Raw genomic sequence first — 22,992 nt, forward strand, 5'->3', positions numbered from 1 at the left:
AAGTCAATATCATTTTCTGACTGCCAAGAAAATAGAGTTGACAAAGTTTTCATTAAAAAAAAATACAGAGTTTTGGTAAGTAAATTTTGGTCACAAATTACTTCACTTTAATCAAACAGTTTTAATTCAGAATCTGTAGTTGAAGTGAAGCAAATTATTGGAAGTCCTTCCTGGGAGAAGGAGTGGCCAGCATACCCTGGGGACGAGTGAGCAATGCAGAGCCCCTCCTTTGTCAGTAAACACATGTTTATCTCTGCTCACCGTTTATTTTTGCTAACCAAAACAACCCAGCTGTGTTGTTCCAACAGAGAGATTATCCCTACCTAATGTTCTGAAACGGCAATGTTTCTGGACTAGTTCAGACAGGTCGACATGCCCTCTTACATTTCCACTTCAAGGAAGAAATGCATTTTGGTACCACAGTGCAACATTTAGGTAAGCTGAAATCACTCTATAGCCCTAACTATAGTGAAGCAATTATCAATTTCCTTTAAAGTTGCTGTTTTAAATTGCACATAATAAGTTTCATAAGGAAATGTCTGTATTATCAAGGAATATCATATGTGAATAAGAAATGATACATTTCCAACTTAAGCAGATTGATTAAATATTTTTGGCACAGCAGTATGCTAAAATAAAACCTCAAATTTGGAGATGCCAACTATAAATGTTCCTTATTATGAGACAAGTTCCCTCAGAATGTGCTCTGTTAGCTCCACAAATATCACAAAATTCACAGAATTCTAAAAATCTTACTGTATTCTTTTGCTATGAAATTGTGAAGATAGGATTATATTTACTTCTGGGAAAAAAATTAAATGACTTTCTTCACTCAATCTTCACTAAACTATGTCCAGCCATTCACAATCAACAATGTTGATTTAAGTTAAAATACTTTCCTAAAGCTAAGAACAACTTTTAAATAACAGAGCGACTTTCCACAAAGTATCAAAAAAAACAAAAAACAAAACCTTTCTAGGATCTTGTCTATGGACTAAGCTATCCATAAATACTTATTAAATAGACATTTAACAGTTTAATTGGAAGTACCTCAATGAATAGAGCAGTGTAGCTGGTTGGCAACTAAGGATACAAACCCACTGCCGTGAGGTGATGTGCATGACCCCAGGCTTTAGCTGTGGAGAGGACATGCTTTAGGAGCAATGCTGAGGAGCCCTGTTCACTTCACAGTATGGCAAGGTGACCAGAGTGCAACTATCCTTTCATTACCAGAAAGGATAACGAGAGTCATGAGAAGACAGTGAGTGGCAGCACAATTCCTGGACCTCAGAAATGGTGCGCTCTCATTAAATTCTAAGAACACAAACAGTCCAAGACAGGGCTAGATCCTAGATAAATGCAAGGCTAACCAACTCTAGGTGAAGCTACTCAGTCACTCCCAGAAGCCCAAGCTAAACTTGACCCACACTTAACAAGAAACCCATGAATACTCACTCTGGAAGCCTCAGAAACCTCTCATGGTCAAAATGCTAGGGTGGGGAAATTGTACCGTCATCTATGTGGCCATTAAGAACTGATTATACTTGAGGCCATCATCACTTCAACTGTTTCATTCTGAGCACAGTCCATGGCAAATGACCCATGTGGCTCCCCAGAACTGCTTCTGATTAAATGTGCTTGTGTGTGTGTGGTGCACACATTTATACCTGGGAATGTTCAGTATATGTCATACAAATTTATTTGTAATTATCAAATGTACACACATCATTACATACATGTGGTTATATGCATACATGTACATGTGTACACATACAAAGCTGAATGTTATATATATATTTGTATATATAACATATATAATATAGATTTGAATAGTATATATATTCAGAGCTGAATAGATATTTCAGCTCTGAAATAAATGCTTAAATGTAAAATCCCATCTTTGAGTAGGCAAGGCCTCCCGCACAGAAGCTGGCAGAAGAGTTTGCTTAAACAACAGCAATGCAGTGACTCATCGGTGTTTTCACAACACGCTTCTACCCGACACCCATGTCTATTTGGGACCTGACAATAAAGGCCCTGTGCGAACCATCTCGTGCTGTTTGTTTGCCTTGAAAAGGCGAGGGCACTGTTCTCAGTTGACTCAGTTGAGCTGCTTGTGCTTTTGAGAATAACACATTGCCACATTTATGAAGGCTTGTGATATAAATGAAGGTTATTTCAGGCTGCATCAGTATGCTTCTGCTCAATCTTGATCTACTGTGTCAAATAGAGCCAGTGGGCCTCACCCCTACATGAGCCCCTGTGGGTATCTCTTGTGGGTACAGAAAAAAGACGGCTTTATCAACACCCTAGAGTGTAAAAGCTGTCGGGATAGGATTCCTATCTATTTTGGTCACTTATCTACATCCCCAGCACTTAAAATAGTGTCTGGCACACAGGAGACATTAAATATTTTCAAAGGAAAGAATCAACCTCTGCCACGGACTTGTGAAATGACCTGGGCCTTAGCACCAAATCCACAAAATGCTCTGTTGTCCTGGTGCCAAGGCAAGAAGACGGTCCCTGCTGGCCCATCAGACCCGCTGTGGGGTCAAGTGTACACCGTGCAGGGTGGAGACATTCTTCACGATTCCCAGCCCCCAACTCCCTGGTCCTTAAAATAGATAAAATCAACACATAGATACTTAACATCTTGACCATGGGAAGCATTTGTTTCTCCTAAGGTCTTCAGAACCCAGAAAATAGCTCCCTCCATCAGCAAGGCCTTTCCCATGTAATTTCTCATAAAAGAGAAGAATATCAATGTTAATGTTGCACAGCAGAATCCTTTAGTTTCCCAAGAACTCGCTCATACAGAAATTAGTTCACCTAGGAGGGGTCAGCAATAGACTTTAATAGACTTCTCATCTTGGCAGAGTTCCAAAGCTAAGGAACTCCACTCTGTGGTTTTTATAGGCAATAAACACCATATAGAAAGTGTCACAATGTCTCCACCTCAGTGAGAAGAACATCCATGAAAATAAAAGTGTTGAAAAAATATCTTCACAAAAGTAAACAAACAAAAGAGAACAGAGTCATAGATACAGAGATCAGACGGCTGCTGGAAGGAAGAGGGGACTAGGTGAAAAAAGGTGAAGGCATTAATAACTATGGGTTGGCAGTCACAAAAGAGTCCCAGGAATGTGTAACAGAGCCTAGGGAATACAGTCAATAACACTGTAATAACTACGTAGGGGGCCAGGGAGATCCTAGCCATATCAGGGGGAACATTTTGCAAAGTATGTGATTGACTAACCATTCTATTGCACACCTGAAACTAATACAAAATAATATTGACTATGAACTGTAATTGAAAAAGAAATATTTTTAAAAAGCTGCACAAAAATAGTCTTTACATTCTAAAAGATGACATGGTTTTGCTCTTGCTACTCTCTCAAAATCCAAGCTCTCTCTTATTTTCTTAACACGTGGCAGCCTGTATTGTCCGCTGCATGCTGGCCTGCCCGGCACTTCCACCTGTTTTCTCGAAGTGTCTGTTGTAGTTATCATTTTGCTTTGATTTGATGAAGACTTAGCTATCCCCTCTGCATACAGATTTTATAAACATTTGATTACTGATATAACTGTTGTACTTTAATATGCCTACCTTATGAAAAAAATGGGTGGGGGCCACCTTCTTCATACACTACCTCCCCCTCACCACCATGTCCTGCACACTGGGTTTCTGCTCTCCGGGCCGCAGGTCTGTCACTGGGAACGCACACAGACATGTGCTCCCTGGCCAGTACAATGCTATTTTTAAAACGTTCATCAGTTGCCAATATTTTTAAATCACCAGATTTCAATCTCTCTTTCAAAATCAGAAAATGAAATAATAATGAGTACACATTCCTGTGGAAACAAGCAGAGTGAGTGGCAACTGTCTCCTTCTGATAGAACACGGGCTCTCAGGAGTCCTCACTGTCCCCAGCTGAGAGCAAGCCCGAGTGAGCCATGTGGAAAAGTCACATGGAGGAGCCTGGGTCCCCAGCTCCTGCACATGTCCCAGCCTGGGCACCAGGCATGTGACAAGTCCCCTTCAGGTGACTCCAACCTCAGCTGCGTCTCACGAATGTGAGAGGACCAAAGAGAGGCCCAACCCAGCCCAGTCCATCAACCACCCAAACCGCGCAGAGAAAAGGGTTGTTTCAAGCCTCCAAGTCTGGGGATAATAATGCAATGGGGTGACAGACAAGAACTGAAACATAAAAATTAACCATTGTATTAAGAAACTAAATATAATTATTTAAAATAGTTTCTGCCTTTTTACTTGGAGCAGTATAGACAGTCTCCACCAGACTTTTGGTGTTTAGGAGGAAATCTAAAACATAAATGTGCCCAGGGAAGAAAAAAGAAGTGGAAGAAAAGCAATCATTTGGAATCAACTGTCCCCCCCACCCCCGTTTTTTTTTAAATGAAGCTGGCGGCAGCACTGAGCAATGTCACACAGGTGAAAGCGTAGCAAGTAGTGAGAGAAGGGCAGATTCTGAAAAGGGATTGAAGCTGGTTCTTTACTTACAGTGTCTCACCCTCCTCTGTGTTCAGTACCCAGTGCAAGGCCTATTGTTTTTCTCCCTGACTGGTTCAAGCAAAAGTAGTTCTATCCATATTTCTGTGATTGACTGGGGGAACCCGAAGTGTCTTTTCTATCACCAAAACAGGAGGTATTACTGATACAAAAGGTAGGCGAATGCCACCTGCAAAGTACCCAATAAAGTGTGGTTCACACAAAATACATCAATCCAGAGTCTGCACAGCTAATGAGAAGCAGACTCGGGACTAGGAGAAAGAACTCTTATCTCATACTTCTCAAAGCTGAATTCTACGGACAGATAAACAAATCCACCTGCGAATAAATCCTGTGTAAAATGACGGTGATTGTGCATTCCCAGAAAGAGTGTGCTCATCGAGTTTAACAGTTTCATCCACACACCCCAGGTAGTAGAAGATCTCAACCTTGTGTCCTACACAAAATTAAAGCAGCTAACACGCTTTTGCCCAAATAGAACTGTACAACCTCATTTCCTTCCCTTCTTTTCTCCACTGTGACTCAAGCCAGATTTCATCAAGCTATTTTTATAACTACTAAAATGTTGGAAATACAGCAGCAGGCCAGAAGCAAAGTAAAATGCGGCATCCAGAAAAAAAAGAAAGAAAGAAAAATCACGCTGAGTAACTGAAAGGCCATCTGCTTCCCACCGAGCTGCACTGTGAGGATGGGGAGGCAACCTGGGCTGTCCTATTCGTGTCTCCCCCCAGCCAGACCCACCTGCATGTTGTCAGTGGCATCCCCAAGCAGTCCTCCAAAAGTGATAGCGTTAGTTACAGTCGCCAGATAAATGAAGAGAATTGCTGACAGCGCCTGGATATTTAAAGCATCATAAAAATCACTGGCAAAAAATGGTGCTTTCCTTTTTATGTCCTTAATTAGTCCACCGCAGAACCTAGGTAGGGAGACAGTAAACATGTGACAATGTAAAATAAATTACCATTTGATTAATCAAGAGATCACTTATTAGACCACAAAGAATTGGAACTTACAGCGCTTGAATGAACAAGGTACTATTTAACCACTTAAGATAAAACCAGAAAATTGTGGAGGAATAAATTTTCTTCTATTTCTTTTTCAGTCACCAAATTAGGTGTCACATGCCCTAAAGATCAGACATTGGGCCTTTAGATGAGAGTGAATTGTCTAGACAAGTTAAAATTTCTCACCTTATGAAGAAAAACATCTAAACATGTGAGCAGATCATACAAGGACCTTTATAATATTGCCATAGCTTCCTCCCCAGCCTCATTCATTCATTCAATCATTGATTGATCCATTCATTCATTAATCAGTCTACAAATGTTTTTGGAGCATCTGTGATATGCCTAGAACTAATCTGGGTGCTGGAGATACAATCCTGAATGACAGAGAAAAAAACAGCCACCCTCAGGAAGTTTACTTTCTATGTGGAGGACACAAAATAAGAAAAATGCATGGTGCTAAAAATCAAGGAAAATATGAAGTAGGGAAGAGGATTATTAAGTGCTAGAGCAGCAATGGTTGACGTGTGATAGTGGCCAGAACAGGCCTCCTGACCAGGTGACTCTGGGGTAAGAACCTGGAGGAACTAAGAGAGAAGGCCATGCAGGTATGTGGTAGGTGAACGTTGCAAGCCGAGCCCCACTGCAAATGTTAGCAGGTCAAATGACCTATCCATCCGCCAATGCACCCTCCCAGCCAAACCCCACATCTCAGCCTTCCCCCTGCTGTTCCTTCTGGCTGCAATGTTCTCCCTCACAACTCGATGGGTCTCTGAAGTCTTGACCCTCCAGTCACAGCTTAGACTTCGGCTATGGGCTATCACACAGTTTGAGCAGTGCCCGACTATCTGGGTGCTCAGCTGCTCTCAGCGGCACTCAGTGTGCTGTTCAGTTTACTTGCTCCACACGGGGCGAGGCAAACTACAGACACTCAGTGCGCTTAGGAAAGGTGAAATATGGAAGAATGAAATCTCAGTCTGCGTTGCTTTTTAAAATGATGTATCTTCCTAAAATGAGTATCCTATGTGAAATTTTACTTAACCCAAAATGAAATGGAGAACCCAGCAGTGGAGGAGGAAGAACTGTCATGAACAGAGATTTAGCCAGAGCAATCTGGGAAACCCAACTTCCCATCTGCAGGCTGGTGAAACAGGGACCTGTGAGTTCCTCAGTTCTACGACGTATCGCCCACTTTTGAGTAAGTGTACAGGGCAGAGACAGAATCATGAAAGACTGGTTCATTGTTCATTCTCTCTGCCATATACACACACCCACTGTCTCTCTGCTTGTCTTTCTAACACCTCCTTACTCACTCACTCCACTCCAGGCACACTGGCCACCACGCCAACCCAGCGCACACCAGGTCCCCCATGGCCCCTTCTCCCAACCCCACGTCTACACTGGCTGACTCCCACCTCCTTCGGGACCGTCCACAAATGCTGCAATTGTCTTTCAGGCTGCCCCTGGCCACCCTATCTAAAAAATCTGTCTCCCATCACAAACTCCCTACGTCTCTTTTGTTGTTCCTCATAAAACCATCACCGCATTCCTCTGTGTGCTCACTGTGTGTCTCCACCACTACAACACAAGACCCACAGGGACAGGGATTTTGGTTCAGTTCACTGCTGCATCCCCAGGGGCTGTGACTACAGTCAACACTAGAAATATCTGTTGGTCAAACAGCTGTGAAATCCAGTGAACAAAATGCTATAGGAAGATTAAGGGAAATTTAGATCTAAGGAGAACCTCATTGTGAGTGGCAAAAGAATCCATTCGTTACCGTCCAGTTCTCTGCAATTCTTCACTGTCCCCGTGTCCTCCTCCTCCGTGGCCTCCGTCGTGGGGGGTGTCCCCATTCATCTGCACATTCTCTCCCCCAGAGTACATGTTCTTTCTAAGACAACAGAGCCCGAGAGAATGTTAGCTCATTGTACTTACCTGCCTCTCAGCTGTGTCATGCACCAGCTAATGAAGAGGCGAGCTGAAAATCCTCTGGGAGAAAGGTCATTATTTCCTTTTGCTGTCCTAATAGGCAGTTCTAAGAGTGTTATACTTAGAGCCAAGAAAAATGACTGGAGGAACAGAAAAGCTGAACAAACTGTCTCTTGTGCAAGCAGCAACCCATTTCACCTGGAAAATAACAGATTTCCAGAAAATGCCCTCTCCTTCATTATTTCACTCAATTTCTTTTGTTTTTTGACTTTTGACTTTTTTCCTTGTATTTCCCTTTATTTTCGATTGTATTTTTCCCATTACTATTTACAGAGGGAGGGCTAATGCTCTCCCTCCCCACCCTGCAGTCACCACACTGCTGTCTACGACCATGACTCCTTTTTCCTTTTTGCTCAATCCCTCCACCCTCGTTCACTCAGTTTCTCAACCTCTTAAATCTCTAGGGCCTCATCTTGAGTAAAGGGATTTTCCCACATGCATAGGGAGGCCCCAGAATATCTCCAAAGAATCTCAGAGAGCTCCAATCTGTAATTACCAAACATTCATTTTTACAGTGCTCATGAAACGTATGTGATTCGTTTGAGATGAGACAATACATCAAGTTGAATGGAAACTAAAAATATTAGGGCAGTTGTCTGACTCCATTTCCTTTGCCAAACATAACCTCTTTCTCAAGGTTTCATATCCCCAACTGCCTGATAATTTACCTTTTGTCAGACGATGGAAGACTCTTAGGAGGCTCTATCCTGATCGCCGGGTCCCATTCCCCAGGAGGAAGGACAATGACCTCATCTAGGAACTCATCGATGCCAGCAATCAGGTCCTGCCTGTCTTTGGCTTTATAAGCGATGTCATGGAACACCTAAGGAGACACAAGAGAGGTGCGAACCCCGCACGGTATATTTCCAGATGCCTCACATAGCCAGCCTAAAGACTGCAATCCATAACTCACTTTAATGTTACTATAACTATACTCATATTTCCTACGATCCCATTATTATTTGGTAAAATAATATTACCAAAATATTTTGCTAATAAATCCAAAAAATATATGGTGAGGCATAAGAAAACAAATGGCTGTTTCTTTTACATGTTTTTTGTTCCCTCACAATACTGTAAAATAACATTGCCTTTCACCTCCCACTGGTATGTAGCATTATTGATGTGGTTGCTATGAAAGCCAGATGAAAATGATTTAGGGAAATATACTGAAGAGTCATTCCCTGAAATAAAAACTACCAGGACAAACCATTGCTGATAGTTCATTCAAGAAGCAAAAGTTCAAGCTGACTGTTAAGATTGGGTCAAGACCCAAACACTGCAGCTCTCAAACACACAAGAACTATTAGCTATTACAAAAAAAAATCAGGGTATACTGGCAATACAGAAAGCAAAGGGCTTTAAGGGGGTGAGACTCTGTGCAGCCATGGAAGGCTGAGATGCTCTGTGGGGGACTTTCAGCTCATCAGCCAGGTGAGAAGAATGGAACAACCAACAAGACAACTGTGCATTCAGCAACATAGACAGGCCTCTCCATTTATCTAATTATCAAGGAACAACTGAGCCATCTAAGACAGCAAATGCTTCATGTCTTCTATGAAAATATCCAAAGAAGGTGCTTCCTGAATGTGTATCACTTAATTAGAACGATGTGGTTGCCAGCCTTCTTTACAGTCAGGTACAGTCATTCGTGGCAAATAAGCTGACATCTACAGTTTCCAAAAGTAAGTTTTATGTTGGAATAAAATATGTTTTCCTTTACTTTTCTAAACATTTTTCATTCATAAACTTGATGTATGTTAAATATTATTTCAAAAGTTCAAGTCACTGTCATCTTATGGTGACAGCCGAAGCACAGTATGAATGCGCACAAGTAAGACCTTCAGAGGTCACCGTCTTCCAGGTTCCCTACCTCGTCAGACATCAAGGTAGCAATGGCTCTGCCAATCTCGTGATAGGACTTGGCCTTCCCCTTAGGACCTAGGAGAATGAATAAGAACCTAATGGGAGAGGAGAGAAGGAAAGGCTATAACACACATTTCATCAAACTCAAAATACATAAAACTGAGACACATTTATCCTAGTTCATAAAAACGTTAGGCCTAGAATTCATCTTCAAAGAAATGTAATGTCCTTGATAGTATAACAAATACTCTTTCAACTACAGTGAAACATAACCCCTTGTTTAGTTTATTTGGGGGCACCATAGAATTTAGCAGGAAAACCTGAAAAGCTTCTTCACTGAGAAGGGAAGTTTCATTCAATTTTTCTTTTCTAAACTTTCTTTTCTCCATTTCTACTGAATTGCAGAATCTTTGGGGAAAAAAAAAACATTACACACAATAATGAGAAACACCTAGTACATCTCCAGACTTCTCTGACTTTTCCTTACCCAATGTGGGCGACGACATATGATCTTCTCCAGACTTTTAAGAAATGTTTCTACTCAGAAGTGTCTGGGGCTCAGCAAAAACCAAGTCCTCTACAAGTAAGCCACACACGGATAGCCAAAGTAAAGAAAGAGGAACAGGAAAAATTTCAAAATAAAGCATCATACACATTTAAGGGTTTTTTTCATGTTGGGGGATTATCTTCATTTCCCCCCAGACTTGTTTTCTTGACAATACTCAAGCACTGCTCTGCAGTCGGGAGGTCCTGAAACTTGCAATAACAAATTTATCCCCATTTAGGGTCACCTCTTACCATGGTAGAAGAAGTCCCTCACTGATGACAAGAGTAAAGATGCATGTCTCAACTAAGAAGAAAGAAGCCTAATATGTAAATGAATAAGGAAAAATATACTAAAGGCAACACTGGATAAATCCCTGCCTTGCTTATGATCATGTCTTACCTAACACAGAGATAAGGAGAACAACAAAAAAGATCACATCGTATATTTGCATAGCTTTTTAAAGCTTGCAAAGTGTTTCACATTCATCACCTCATTTAAACTCCACACAACGCTTAGCAACAAGGACAAGTACGCTATTCCTGTTTTTCGGTGAAGAAACCAAAGCTCAAGGTTCATGGATGAGCCCAAAGACTGTGCCTGGTAAATGAGACAGAGTAGATAGGCCTTCCTACTTCTTGTTCTTTTCAGCACATGGCTCTACCTGAGGTTACCTGCCCCACCTGCATGCTAGGGTTGTGATTCAACAGAGAAAGGCCATCCAACAGTGACCCCTTAGGTCATCCTGGGGAAGGATGTCGTGAGTATCTAGCTGGGGGCAAGAAATCTTAGGTAAAATGTTATGGGACCAGGAATGGCTGAGGACTTAGCTTAGTAAAATTTTATTTTTCACTTATGTATTTATAGACCTTACTTTAAATAAAAAAGAAATGACAGCAAGTACTCATCAGTATATTAGGGTCTACTCCAAAATGTCCTTGAATAGATCATTCCTTTTTTTTTTCATTATAAAATTCAATCCAAAGAAGAAAAAACAGAAATTAAGACTGTAAGAAGCTATCTGAAAGTAGGGACACTCCAACTTTATCTCAGAAAAACCATAAAGCTACTCAGCACTCATTTGCCTAGAAGCCAGTTCTGGAGTGGGCGGCAGGCTCACTTTCGCGTGTCACCATAATGGATGAAGCAGCAAAAGCAATCGGCAGACACGAGAGTCTGGTCAAGGATAAAGGAAGTCATTATCGGAATTGGATTTTAGTTCTTCTAACCCTGAAGTTCAACTGATGCTAGAACTTTTTTTCCTTTGAAGCTGGACCTAAATTATATACCACTATATGTACTATTACACAGTGTTCCTTTATAAGAGTAAAATGTATTTTTTAAAGGAATTGACCACTGATTTGAGTGCAACATATGCAAAAAATATTTCACCACTAAGGCAAAATACATATTAAGAAAAACCCATAATACTGGCCACATTTTTCCGCCCTACCTGCCTGTCTACCGGCGGCCAGCTGTCAGGAAGGACAGCAAGGGTGTGACTGCAGGCAAAGGGAATAGGCGCAGTGCAGCAAGTGAAAATGGACGTCGGGATTTTTACTCAATACATTTTTAAATAATGATGTTCCTCTGCCTTCCATTTTTTATTATTTCAATGTATGTAAATATTAGTTTTTCAGTAATACACATGTATGGTATCTAAAACCTTTATAGAACAACTCTGTACCACTTCCCGCCTCTCCCTAGCACCCCCATCATGGTTATAGTCCACAAGCGCACATTATGGACTCACACATCTGTCAACTGACACATGAGTTAACGTTCAGGTTGACTGCATGGCAGCAAAGCCCAAATTCTCTCTTGTTGAACAGTGAGTAAAACACTCTCAGTCACTAATAGTCCTCAAATACAAATTCTGTCAGACAATGGGTCACTGTTCCAAGAGCTCAAGGAACAATGGAGCCTCTAAGTTAAATCCTATGAGATAAGGGCATACATTTGCTTTTTAAAAAAATTTTTATTGAATTTATTAGGTTAACATTGGTTAATAAAATTATATAGGTTTCAAGTGTCCATTTCTATAATATACCATCTGTATACTGTATTGTGTATCACCATCCAAAATGAACTGTCCTTCTACCCCATTTATTCCCCCTTTCCCCTCCTCTACTTCCCCACAATCTCCTTTTCCTCCTGTAATCATCATAGTGTTGTCTATGTCTGTGAGGTTTTTTTAATCTTTTCCCGCTTTTCACCCAGACCCCAACCCACCTCTCTTCTGACAGCTGTCAGTCTGTTTCTCTGTATCTACAAGTCTGTTTCTATTTTGTTTGTTTGTTTTGTTCATTAGATTCCACCCGCCAGTGAAATCACATGGTATTTGTCTTTCTCTGATTGGCTTATTTCACTTAGCAAGATACTCTCCAGGTCCATCCATGCTGTCACAAAAGGTAAGGTTTCCTTCTTTTGGGGGGCTGAGTAGCATTTGACTGTGTAAATGCACCAAGGCTTCTTTTATCCACTCATCTATTGATGGGCACTTGGGCTGTTTCCAGAACTTGGCTGTTGTAAACAATACTGCAATGAATATAAGCATGCATATGTTCTTTTAAATTAGTGTTTTGGGTTTCTTATAATTATTTACTCTGGTTTCTGCTAAACAGTTCCAAAGAGTGAGTTGAAGTAGCAGACCAATGGTGAATATAACATGTATCATAGCAAAAACCCAACACATGAGAATTATAATATTTCAGTAACTTCATTAAATTAGATGCAAAAGCATAATTCCTCTTTCTTAGGTAATTTAATTTATATATAGGTAATTATATGTCTATATATACATATATGAATAATTTTCTTCTTTGATGAAAAGTCATCGAGTGCCAAATAGAAATGACATGTCACATATCAGTCAAAATTTTTGCATTACTCCAGTCTGGAGCCATTCAGTAAATCCATCCCTTAAAATGAAATAGAGAATAAGAGAGAACATCTGGCCATCTTTCAGTAGCAGGGAACATCACCTCAGGTCGAGAACTATCCCTGTAGTAATGGAGACCCTTAAGAAATCTCTGACTTGGCCTGTATTGTTGAAGTGAGCGTGAAAGATTTGGGAAAACGGAGCAACTCGTCAAGTTAAAGATCCTTCTGCTTGAAACCTGTTCTCTCCCTTTAAACCTCAAGGAAGCGAAGCTGTCACCACTTTTATGATAGCCGTACATCTCGCCAGACTCGGCTTTTACAGCGTACTGAAAACCGCTTTCATGACCCAAGCTGTTTTTTGTCAATGGACAGATGTTATTTTTAACCAGAAGCTTTTTTCTTTATTAACAAATTAGAGTAAACATCACATTTGTATGGCTGGATGGGCACGGCTGATGTTGACAGCTTGGGGTAAAAAATTAATTTACATTACTGAGTTCTTTTGATTCACTTGTAACCAGAAATAACTCATTGTCAGGATTTTTAACCACGCCTCATCGTCTCTGGGATCTTCATGAAGCACTTCTACTCTTGCGAGCTTTTCCATCTAACTGATCAGGCCTGGGGAGGATGCCTGCGGCATTTTCCACAACAAAAATAAGTGCCAGATGAACAGTGTCCGGAACCAATGGACGATGCTCACATTCACAAAATAATTACAGCCAGAAACAGAGCATAATGTCAGAAAAAGAGCCAGCTTTCCTAAACCACTCAATCTTTTTAGAAAGGATGTGCACCCCCCCCTTCCTGATATACCACAGCTATTTCTAGAATAAACTCAGCATTTACCATCCTTTACTCCCTTCTCTCAAAACAACAGTGAATCAAATAACCCATTATTCATATTTAGCAGCTTTGGGAACTGTGGCTGAATTGCAGCTTCCACAAAGGATTCACGAGGGCCACAAACCAACCATAACCAAACCACATTACTTATGTAAACAGCAGCTAGCAACCGGATTGTTAAACAAGACAGAACTGAACGAGCAGGACCTCCATCCCAAGCCCTCAAATAGGATGTTTTATGGTTTTGACAAAGTACAAACTACATTTTGGGGCAAATAATTATTTATAACATAAAGTATATATTAACTTACAGTGAAACTAAAGAGGTAAACATTCTAATGTTTTAGAGGGCTAGACTCCCTGAATAACTGTTTGCTTTGGATATGAAAATCAAGGTCAGGAAAGGACAAACTGATCAGGGATTTTTACTAGCCTTTATGGGAAAACGCTCAAGTATTTTATTCCAACCCATTCTAGATATTGCCTTAGATTCTCCCTAAAAGCCTGTCCCCGCAGTCTGAAATTGGCAGTTCTATTTCCAGCATTGATGGTGGACCTTCCCTTTGCCTCCATGTCTCAACTCTAAAATGGGAATAATAACATTTATCCCCTACATAACTCATAGATATGAGTTAGTAGCAGCCTCTATGGATAGACAAAGATGACAGCAAGCAAAGTGCATGCAAGATGCTAGGAAAATCAGAAATGTATCCTACCAAGTGACCAAAGCTCAAAAGACAGTTTGTTTGCCTTCCCACGGATGGCAAGAATGGCCCCTAAGTAGATAGCTTCCCTATGAACAGAAAGCTAAAATAGATCAATGAAATAACAGAGCAGAGAAACTTGTGAACGCTACACAAGGGGAAGTCCTAGAGCTATACTTCCTAAAAGGTGCCTAGTAGTAATACTGTTTATTATAAATAATAATAATAATAAAGCATAAGAGCATAATTTTCCTCTACCTCCAAAAGGGAAAATGATCATTACAAGATGTGCACAAAAGCAGACCTTTGGGTCTCCCTGCGGTACAGCAGGGCAGCCTGCACGGTGCAGCACAGGGCCAAGCACACAGGCAGTGCTTCGCAATGACTCCCACATTCCTTGTGGGATTTCCTTTATTGGATTTCACAGGATGCAGCCATTGTAAACAGCCCCACATTACTCACACACACAAAAAACCTAATGAGGCTCCCTACTCAGTGATTACCGCTTGCTCTGGTTCAGAGGACAGCAAATGGATAAACTATTTCCTGGAAAAATGTTAACATGCTAGGGTATATTGTTCCGATTATTGCCCCGAAATAGTTTTATGACATTACTGAATTACATTCGCTTGAACTGCTGGGCTCCTTTTGTTAATTCCAACGGCCCTGTCTCTCACCTCTAGGCCGACGCCACGCTCCGGCACAGAGGAAAAGAATGCACAAGCAGAAGCAGATAAGAGGGACACGAAAACCATCATGATTTGCTACTCAATAAACTCAATAGTATTGTTTTAAAAAAGTATTTGCAAGTATTTTTTATTTGTAGCTTTTAAAGAAAAGTAGTAAAAATGGGAAAGCAGGAGCAATTTACCACTTCTCGGCATATTTTTTTTCTCTCAAGCCCCAGGAAAGTTAGTCCAAAGAGACGTAAATAAAACCATAGAGTGTTTAATACAGTGGCAGTCTGAGTCAGCCAGGTGTGCCAGGTGACCGCTCTGATAGAACTTCAAGGCTCTGCTGCCATGTTTTCAAGCAAAAAGCTGAGTTACAGAAACCACAAATCACGAGAACCCCTTTGATTGAATAAGCAATGATCGTCTCTTTTCCTCTGCTCTTGTCCAAGGACTGCCTAATAAATAATGACACATATTATGCCTGTTTTAAGTGTCAAAGAAATAGGAAAATGAGACAAAAATACCTGTATGATCAGAAAGAATGTCCTGTAATCTATAAACTGGGAGGCAATGAAAGAAATGTTCTAATTTTCCTCCTAATTTGGCTCAAAACAAATCTTGAGCCCCTTGTCATGATCAGTGAATCATGCCCAGGCCATCTGAGATCACCCAGGAGGATTCATATCCCTTCCTGCTCACCTGGGGACACCTAAAGAAGAGGAAAATCACCTGTCCTTGCTCTGGGACCCACAAAAGGCACACACACCCCCAAAGCTCCTATTCATGTGATAATTTTCAGACATCAATTCGAAGATTACAAACGTCTCTTCAAACTCTTCTTCAGCGCCAGTTTAAGTGAAGCACTAACTTCTCTTCACGCACTGCATTCCGTAAGTCAAGCCTCCTAACTCTACTGAGCACAGTTGCAGAGGGAGAAAAAAAGATTAGTTCAAAGATACTGTGCAGTATATGGGATACATGGTTATAATAACAGTAATCTGTTTCCTTTAAAATAAAGAGTTATGCAACATAAACACAACAGCAAAGTGTGCAAATTTAAGAGTATAGCTTTATAATGTTTGTGTGTGTGTATATAGCCCCTTCAATGCCGAATCTTAGCGATTGCTCAGGGAGAAAATAGCCCATTTTCTCCCTCTGCAACTGTGCTCAGTAGAGTTAGGAGGCTTGACTTACGGAATGCAGTGCGTGAAGAGAAGTTAGTGCTTCACTTAAACTGGCGCTGAAGAAGAGTTTGAAGAGACGTTTGTAATCTTCGAATTGATGTCTGAAAATTATCACATGAATAGGAGCTTTGGGGGTGTGTGTGTGCCTTTTGTGGGTCCCAGAGCAAGGACAGGTGATTTTCCTCTTCTCTAGGTGTCCCCAGGTGAGCAGGAAGGGATATGAATCCTCCTGGGTGATCTCAGATGGCCTGGGCATGATTCACTGATCATGACACGGGGCTCAAGATTTGTTTTGAGCCAAATTAGGAGGAAAATTAGAACATTTCTTTCATTGCCTCCCAGTTTATAGATTACAGGACATTCTTTCTGATCATACAGGTATTTTTGTCTCATTTTCCTATTTCTTTGACACTTAAAACAGGCATAATATGTGTCATTATTTATTAGGCAGTCCTTGGACAAGAGCAGAGGAAAAGAGACGATCATTGCTTATTCAATCAAAGGGGTTCTCGTGATTTGTGGTTTCTGTAACTCAGCTTTTTGCTTGAAAACATGGCAGCAGAGCCTTGAAGTTCTATCAGAGCGGTCACCTGGCACACCTGGCTGACTCAGACTGCCGCTGTATAAAACACTCTATGGTTTTATTTACGTCTCTTTGGACTAACTTCCCTGGGCTTGAGAGAAAAAAATATGCCGAGAAGTGGTAAATTGCTCCTGCTTTATACACACATACATACACACACTATCAATTTTATGAATAAAGTGGAGCAACTAAAAGCAATTCTGACCTCTGAACCAACAACCATCTGTATGAGCTAGGGCAAGTTACTTAAACTCTAAGACTCAGTTTCTTCATCTATAAAATTCGTATACCAACCATTTATACTTAAAAAATAATTGTGAGGCCTAAACAGACTAATCCATAACAAAAAATTACTACGTGGTCCAAGATATTGTTTTAATTGTCATTATGGTTACTACCACACAAGTATTAACTAATGTGACAGTATGAAAGTCAGATTACACCACACCTTCAAATCATACCTTCCCAATGCGCTCACTCTGATGTGTGCTCATTCAATTGACTCTCTAGCCTGAGGGAGAGGAGAGTCCCCTATGCCCACGCTGTAGGCCCCAGTGGGTCAGGATCAGCTTACCTTGTGGGCACAGGGACCTCGGTCAGGGCCCCCAGCATGACAGCCTGCTGTAGTCGAACAAAGGCAATGAAAGGCGTATCCAAGAAGTCGACCTCACCAACAAGCACGTTGGAGGCTTCTGCATCACGAGGCAGTTTTTTCATGAACTTATTCTTCAGCTGCATGGGAAGAGCCAAGAAAGCACAACTTATTTCCAGAGAAGGGAAGAGAAGAAACATCACTCAGGGGAACTCCTTTATATGAGTCCACAAGCAGTAGGATCTAGCTGTAGCCATTTTCCTATTACGTTTCACTACTCTATGAAACATTTCTCTGTACTTTGGATTAAAAAATGCTGAGGATCTAGGAGGATGGTTTACATATAAAACAATGTTTATATATAAAATGATTCACTTATTGATTCATTCACTTAATAAACATGTGTTACGAGTCTAGTAGGAGGCAAGCACTGACCTAAGACCTAAGGAAAGAGAGAAGGATCAACTAATTCCATGTCCTCCTTGGGCTCATATTTCACCAAGGGAGAAATAAAATATGATTTGAAGTAGAGATAAGTGCTAAGAAAAAATAAATAAAACCAGTAAGAAGGTACCATATGTAGGATGGTCAGGAAAGGCCTCTGAAAAAATATGTTCGACATTGAAGTAAGAGGACAAGGCATGCAAAGACCTGGATATGAAACCTTCCAGGCAAAGAGAACAGTGAGTGCAAAGCCTCTGGGATGGGAAGGAGGTTGGCAATGAGAAGAAACAGTAGGGCAAGTGTGATGGCAGCTGAAGGAACAATTCAGGAAAGATAACAGCAAATGAAGTTGCAGAGGCCACAGTGAAAATGGCGGGGGGTGAGGGGACTAAACGGCGAGGACCTTGAAGGCCACAGTAAGGAGCCCCGGATGTTTTAGGAGGGACTTGCCTACGAAAAGTCCAAGTGCAAAGGTGGAGTAGTAGAAAGGCATACATTTCAGAGATATTACCATGTAAATAATACTTCCAACCATAGGACAGAGTCACACAAGCTTGGGTGTGCGTGTAGCTAGAGAAGGATAAGATCTAAACCCTGGACCACTGTAGCTTTTATAGGCATGGGAGGAGCTATCAGCAGAGGACACTGTGAAAGAGCAGCCGGTGAAGCAGGAGGAAAATCAGGACTTAACAGTCACGTGAAGGAAGGGCTTAATAAGGAAAGCATATCAGCTAATCAAAGGCAGCTGAAAGCTCAAATAAATCATAACTAGGAATGGACCAATGGGAAAAGAAGAATGGGCCAGTGAATTTGGCGAGATGGAGGCGCTGGGTGATCTTGACAAGAGCTGTTACCATGGACATCAGGGAGCCCAGTAAAGAATGAGAGGTGATGAAATGGAGACATGGAATACAGATAATTATTTTGAAAAGAACTGCTACCAAGAAAAGCCAGTAAATAGGAGGGTAGGTGGAAGAAGGCATACAATAGAAGATTTTTTTAATGGGAAATACGAGAACACTTTGGAATGTTAATGAGAATGCTCTAGTAGAGGCAGGTTATTGCTGCACCAGAGATAGCAGACAACTTCAAAACCTGCTCAGGCAACCATGAATTATTGAGACAAGCCCATCCACACCACAAGTTCTGGGGTTATCTTCAGACAGAGAGCTTATCAGTCTGAACCAGACACAGTAGACTAGATGGGTACAGATGAGACATTTGGTGGCATGAAGATGGGGGCTTCTGAAGACTCACATTTTTGCAGTGAAATACAAGTGAGCTGATGGTGGGGAAGATGGTGAGGTACATGCCAGTTTGAGTGTGGTGGTAAAGACGGGAAGTGGTTTTCTTGGAGAGTGAAGGGTGCTTAACACAGTTACTTTGAAAGCTTATCTGGTAGGGACTATTCCTCAAGTCTCTTCCCAACCCCCACTTAGAATAGAGTTGTTCAAGCATCCTTCAGTTTAAGCCTCCTGCAGGTCAAGGAAAACTTTTCAACAATCACAGAAGGATACAGACAAGAATTTTGCAGGACCATATGAAAGGCAGACTTCTGATATATTCTTATCAATACAAATGTCTCTCCACTCAAGTCAAAAGTTCCCAGTGCACTTAGTATTTTGCGCCATGGATTATCACTGAGATGGGAAGTGGCAGGAATTGCCCAGTTTTTTTCAGTAATAAAAAAGTTATAGTAATACCTTCTTTTCCATTTCCATTTAAAGAGTTCTTAATTAGGGAAAATTAGTATAATGAAAACTGATCTCTAAAAACTCCATTACCTTCAGTAGCATTTTTATGGGATTTTTTCCTTAAATTTAGTACTTTATAAGAGAAGAAGACTGTAAGGCAAAAACAAAACAACAACAAAAAAAACACATACAAGAAAATTGGGGCTAATAATTTAGTGGAAACCTAAAATGAAGAAGCAAAGGCAAGATACATATATTTTAGACGTTAGAAACATCACTACTTCTAAGCAGTAAGAGATTTTTCCAAAGTTTATACCATTAATCCTCCAGGAAATTAACAGTGAAAGTATATTATGTTTACATTGTAAAGATAGGAAAATAGCAGCCATGGAAAGGGCCTAAAAACGTCAAATTGCCAACAGTATCATTATGGCCTAAAGAAGTTACAGAGATGTAGTGTTCTCTGTGACAGCGTGGGACATGGCCAAGTGGCCGAACACCTAACAAACAACACTGCTAGAGGCAGCTTCCTCGGCCCTCCTAGAGAGGTCCCATTACCCACAACACGGAGCTCTGTAATAATCAAAGTTCACACCTTGTTCTCACCAGCACTCTAATGTCTTTGCTCTAGTTAGGCAAATAATCTGATCGTATCCACTTCTTTTGTATGTACTTATCCAACAGTCGTTACCAAAATCTGTCTCATTTCTACCTTTCTAAATGTCCTTCAGAACCTAGCTCAAGCCTTTCTGCCATCTCAGCCTACTTTCTTGGGAACTCTGGAAGTATTCATTTCTGAATCACATGTTGAAGTTTTGTCCATGTTTAAGTTTTTTCCCTGAGTTTCTTGAAGATTAGAATAGTATATCTCTTGTTATACTGAACACCTACCCACTTTTCACATAATTCAGCTGTACTAAACATTTTGAATGAAAGAAATGAACTCCGTAGCACTAGGAATCAAAGCAAAAGAACTTTAAATGCCCAGGAAAACTGGCGAGTTTTAAAGCCTCTGTGTCTAGACCTGTCACTAAGCAGCTACCTGACTCACAACACTTGCAGAAAATTCCAGTCCATCTTACCCTTCCACAAAATCTGTCACTAGTACTAAGGTACCTAACTGAGATCACTGTACCATCTTGGAAAACTAGGAGCATATTTTTAAAGCCCAAAGGAAATAAACTGTATTCTATATGCTCTGAATAGAAGTAGTCGTAAGGATAACGTCCTTCAGACCCGCAGATGTCGGACTGTGTTGGGGGAGCACAAGTGTCCTCAGAGAAATTAACAGCTGCTCTACAATAAACAGGGGTGGCGCCTGAGGGGCCCCAGAACTCCGTCCTCACATGGCTCTTCTCTCTCCGCACACACTCTCGGGGTGATCTCATCGAGTCCCGCGTCTTTATAAACACCCTCTATATGCTGATGAATCACACATTTATATCTTTAGCCAGGACAGCTTCCCTGAACTCCAGACATAACAACATTGCTACTTGGATGCCTAACAGGAATCTCAAACTTCAGTATCCAAAACTGAGGCCCCTGACAGTCCCTTCAAACTAGCTCTTCCTCCAATCTACTCAACTGGTGAAGGGCAATTCCATTCTTCCATTGCTCAGGCCAAAACCTTGCTGTCGTCTTCAACATTTCCCTTCCCCTCTCTCCCCATGTCCATTCTGTCAGCAAACCTTGTTGAATCTGTGTTTAAAGTACATCCAGAATCTGACCATTTCCCACCACCTTCACTGCCACCACCCTCATCCACATTATGACTATTGCCTTCCTGGATATGGCTTTGGCCTCCTTGCTGGATTATCTGCTTCTGCCCTTGTATCCAGTCTACTCACCAAGAAAGCCAGAAGTCAAATCAGGTCTCAGATCATGTCTCTCCTCTGCTCAAACCCTTTATTGGTCCCCATTTCACTAAGAGAGAGGACAGTGTCTTTATGACCACCCAGAACTCCAGCATTATCTGGCTTAACATGAGCTCCTTGACCTTATTTCTTACTGCTCTCTCCCAGTCTTCTCCATACCTGCTACTCAAGTGTCCTCCCTCAAACACACCAGGCAGACTCTTACCTCAGGGCCTTTACACCTGCTGAGGCTCTCTCCCTCACTTCCTTTTCCTTCAGATCTTTATTTAAAAGTCACCTTCTTGCCCAGCTGGTGTAGCTCAGTGGATTGAGTGCAGGCCTGCAAACCAAAGGGTCGCAGGTTCAATTCCCAGTCAGGACACATGCCTGGGTTGCAGGCCAGGTCAGGTTCCCCGTAGGGGGTGCGCGAGAGGAACCACACATTGATGTTTCTCTCCCTCTCTTTCTCCCTCCTTTCCCCTCTGTCTAAAATTAATAAATAAAATCTTTTAAAACAACTTAAAAATATATATACTATTCTTTTTAAAAAAATAAAAAGTCACCTTCTTATCTGTGAGTCTTTCCCTGGCCACACTAGTTAAACTTTCCACCTCCTTCTCCCCATAGATTCTTCTTACTCCTGTTTCCTCTTTATTTTTTTCTTCTTTGTACTTATCACAGCCAAACAAGTTATATGTTTTACTTGTCTTTATTTTCTGCCTTTCCACTAGATTGTGTGTTCCATGGAGGTGGGAGTATCCCTCTAATATGCTCAGGGGTATAGCCCTAGTGCCTAGAAGAGTGCTTGAGGAGAAGAATTCTGTAAGTATTTGTTAAATAACGGCTATTATTTCTGCTCTTCCCAAGAAGCTTTCCTAACTCCTCTCTTAGGGTTGTAGTTCTGGGCATACCACCACCACCCAGGCCATTTAGGTGGACAAAGGGCCTAGACATAGCCAGTATTAATAAACTCTGCCCCTGATAAGACCAATGGGTCCAAAGGATAGATGCATGACTCAACTGGGGACCAAAACCTTTTAGAAAACCAATACTTGAATATGTAAACATCAAGGTCCTCTCTCTCACCTGAGATTGTTCCCCTCTCTGTTGAAAGGGCCTGTCATCGCACTGCCCACATTCAGAGACAATGAGGTCAGTATCCAAGATGAAACAGACAAAAGCAGGAGAGAAAAATGTCTGAAAAGAGAGATTCCTGAGTCCCCAGTCCCTGGCCCTGAGGTCCTGCAGTTTCTTCATTCTGTGAACTCAAGAATTCTGACCAGTTACATAAGCCAGAATATTCCATTGGGGGCTTTATAATTAATTTGGGGTGAATTCTGTTTACTGAAGAGTTCAGACCCTTCGCAAAAGTACATTTATCAAATAAATTTTAGAAATTCCAGGTTAAATACAATAAGTTTCTATACTACAGACTCTCTCAGAGCCTTGAATATGACTGCACGCCTACGAATGGTCTGTCTCCCACTAGGGGATAAAGAAAACCTATTATAGTGAAAGACAGAATAGAAATGCTACACTGGGCAGAAATATATTCAGCTACCATTTAATCGCACTCTCCACTGCATTTAACTCTCTTTAAA

At 41.2% G+C, this 22,992-nt stretch overlaps 1 protein-coding gene across 5 annotated transcripts in view; it reads right to left on the reverse strand.

Annotated features, from left to right (window-relative positions):
* The window catches only part of SLC4A4 (solute carrier family 4 member 4), a 365,009-nt gene that overhangs the window by 84,187 nt on the left and 257,830 nt on the right, over positions 1 to 22,992 (reverse strand). For all 5 annotated transcript variants that reach the window (XM_037063447.1, XM_037063446.1, XM_037063448.1 and 2 more), the window contains 5 exons: positions 17,383 to 17,540; positions 9,398 to 9,485; positions 8,193 to 8,347; positions 7,313 to 7,426; positions 5,270 to 5,444 (listed from right to left, as the gene is read on the reverse strand). In XM_037063447.1, coding sequence (XP_036919342.1) covers positions 5,270 to 5,444; positions 7,313 to 7,426; positions 8,193 to 8,347; positions 9,398 to 9,485; positions 17,383 to 17,540 — 690 coding nt within the window. The remainder of the gene's footprint in view (positions 1 to 5,269; positions 5,445 to 7,312; positions 7,427 to 8,192; positions 8,348 to 9,397; positions 9,486 to 17,382; positions 17,541 to 22,992) is intronic.

The sequence above is a fragment of the Sturnira hondurensis genome, unplaced genomic scaffold (genome assembly GCF_014824575.4).
Source record: "Sturnira hondurensis isolate 20B ecotype Veracruz unplaced genomic scaffold, ASM1482457v3 Scaffold0014584, whole genome shotgun sequence".
Lineage (NCBI taxonomy): Eukaryota > Metazoa > Chordata > Mammalia > Chiroptera > Phyllostomidae > Sturnira > Sturnira hondurensis.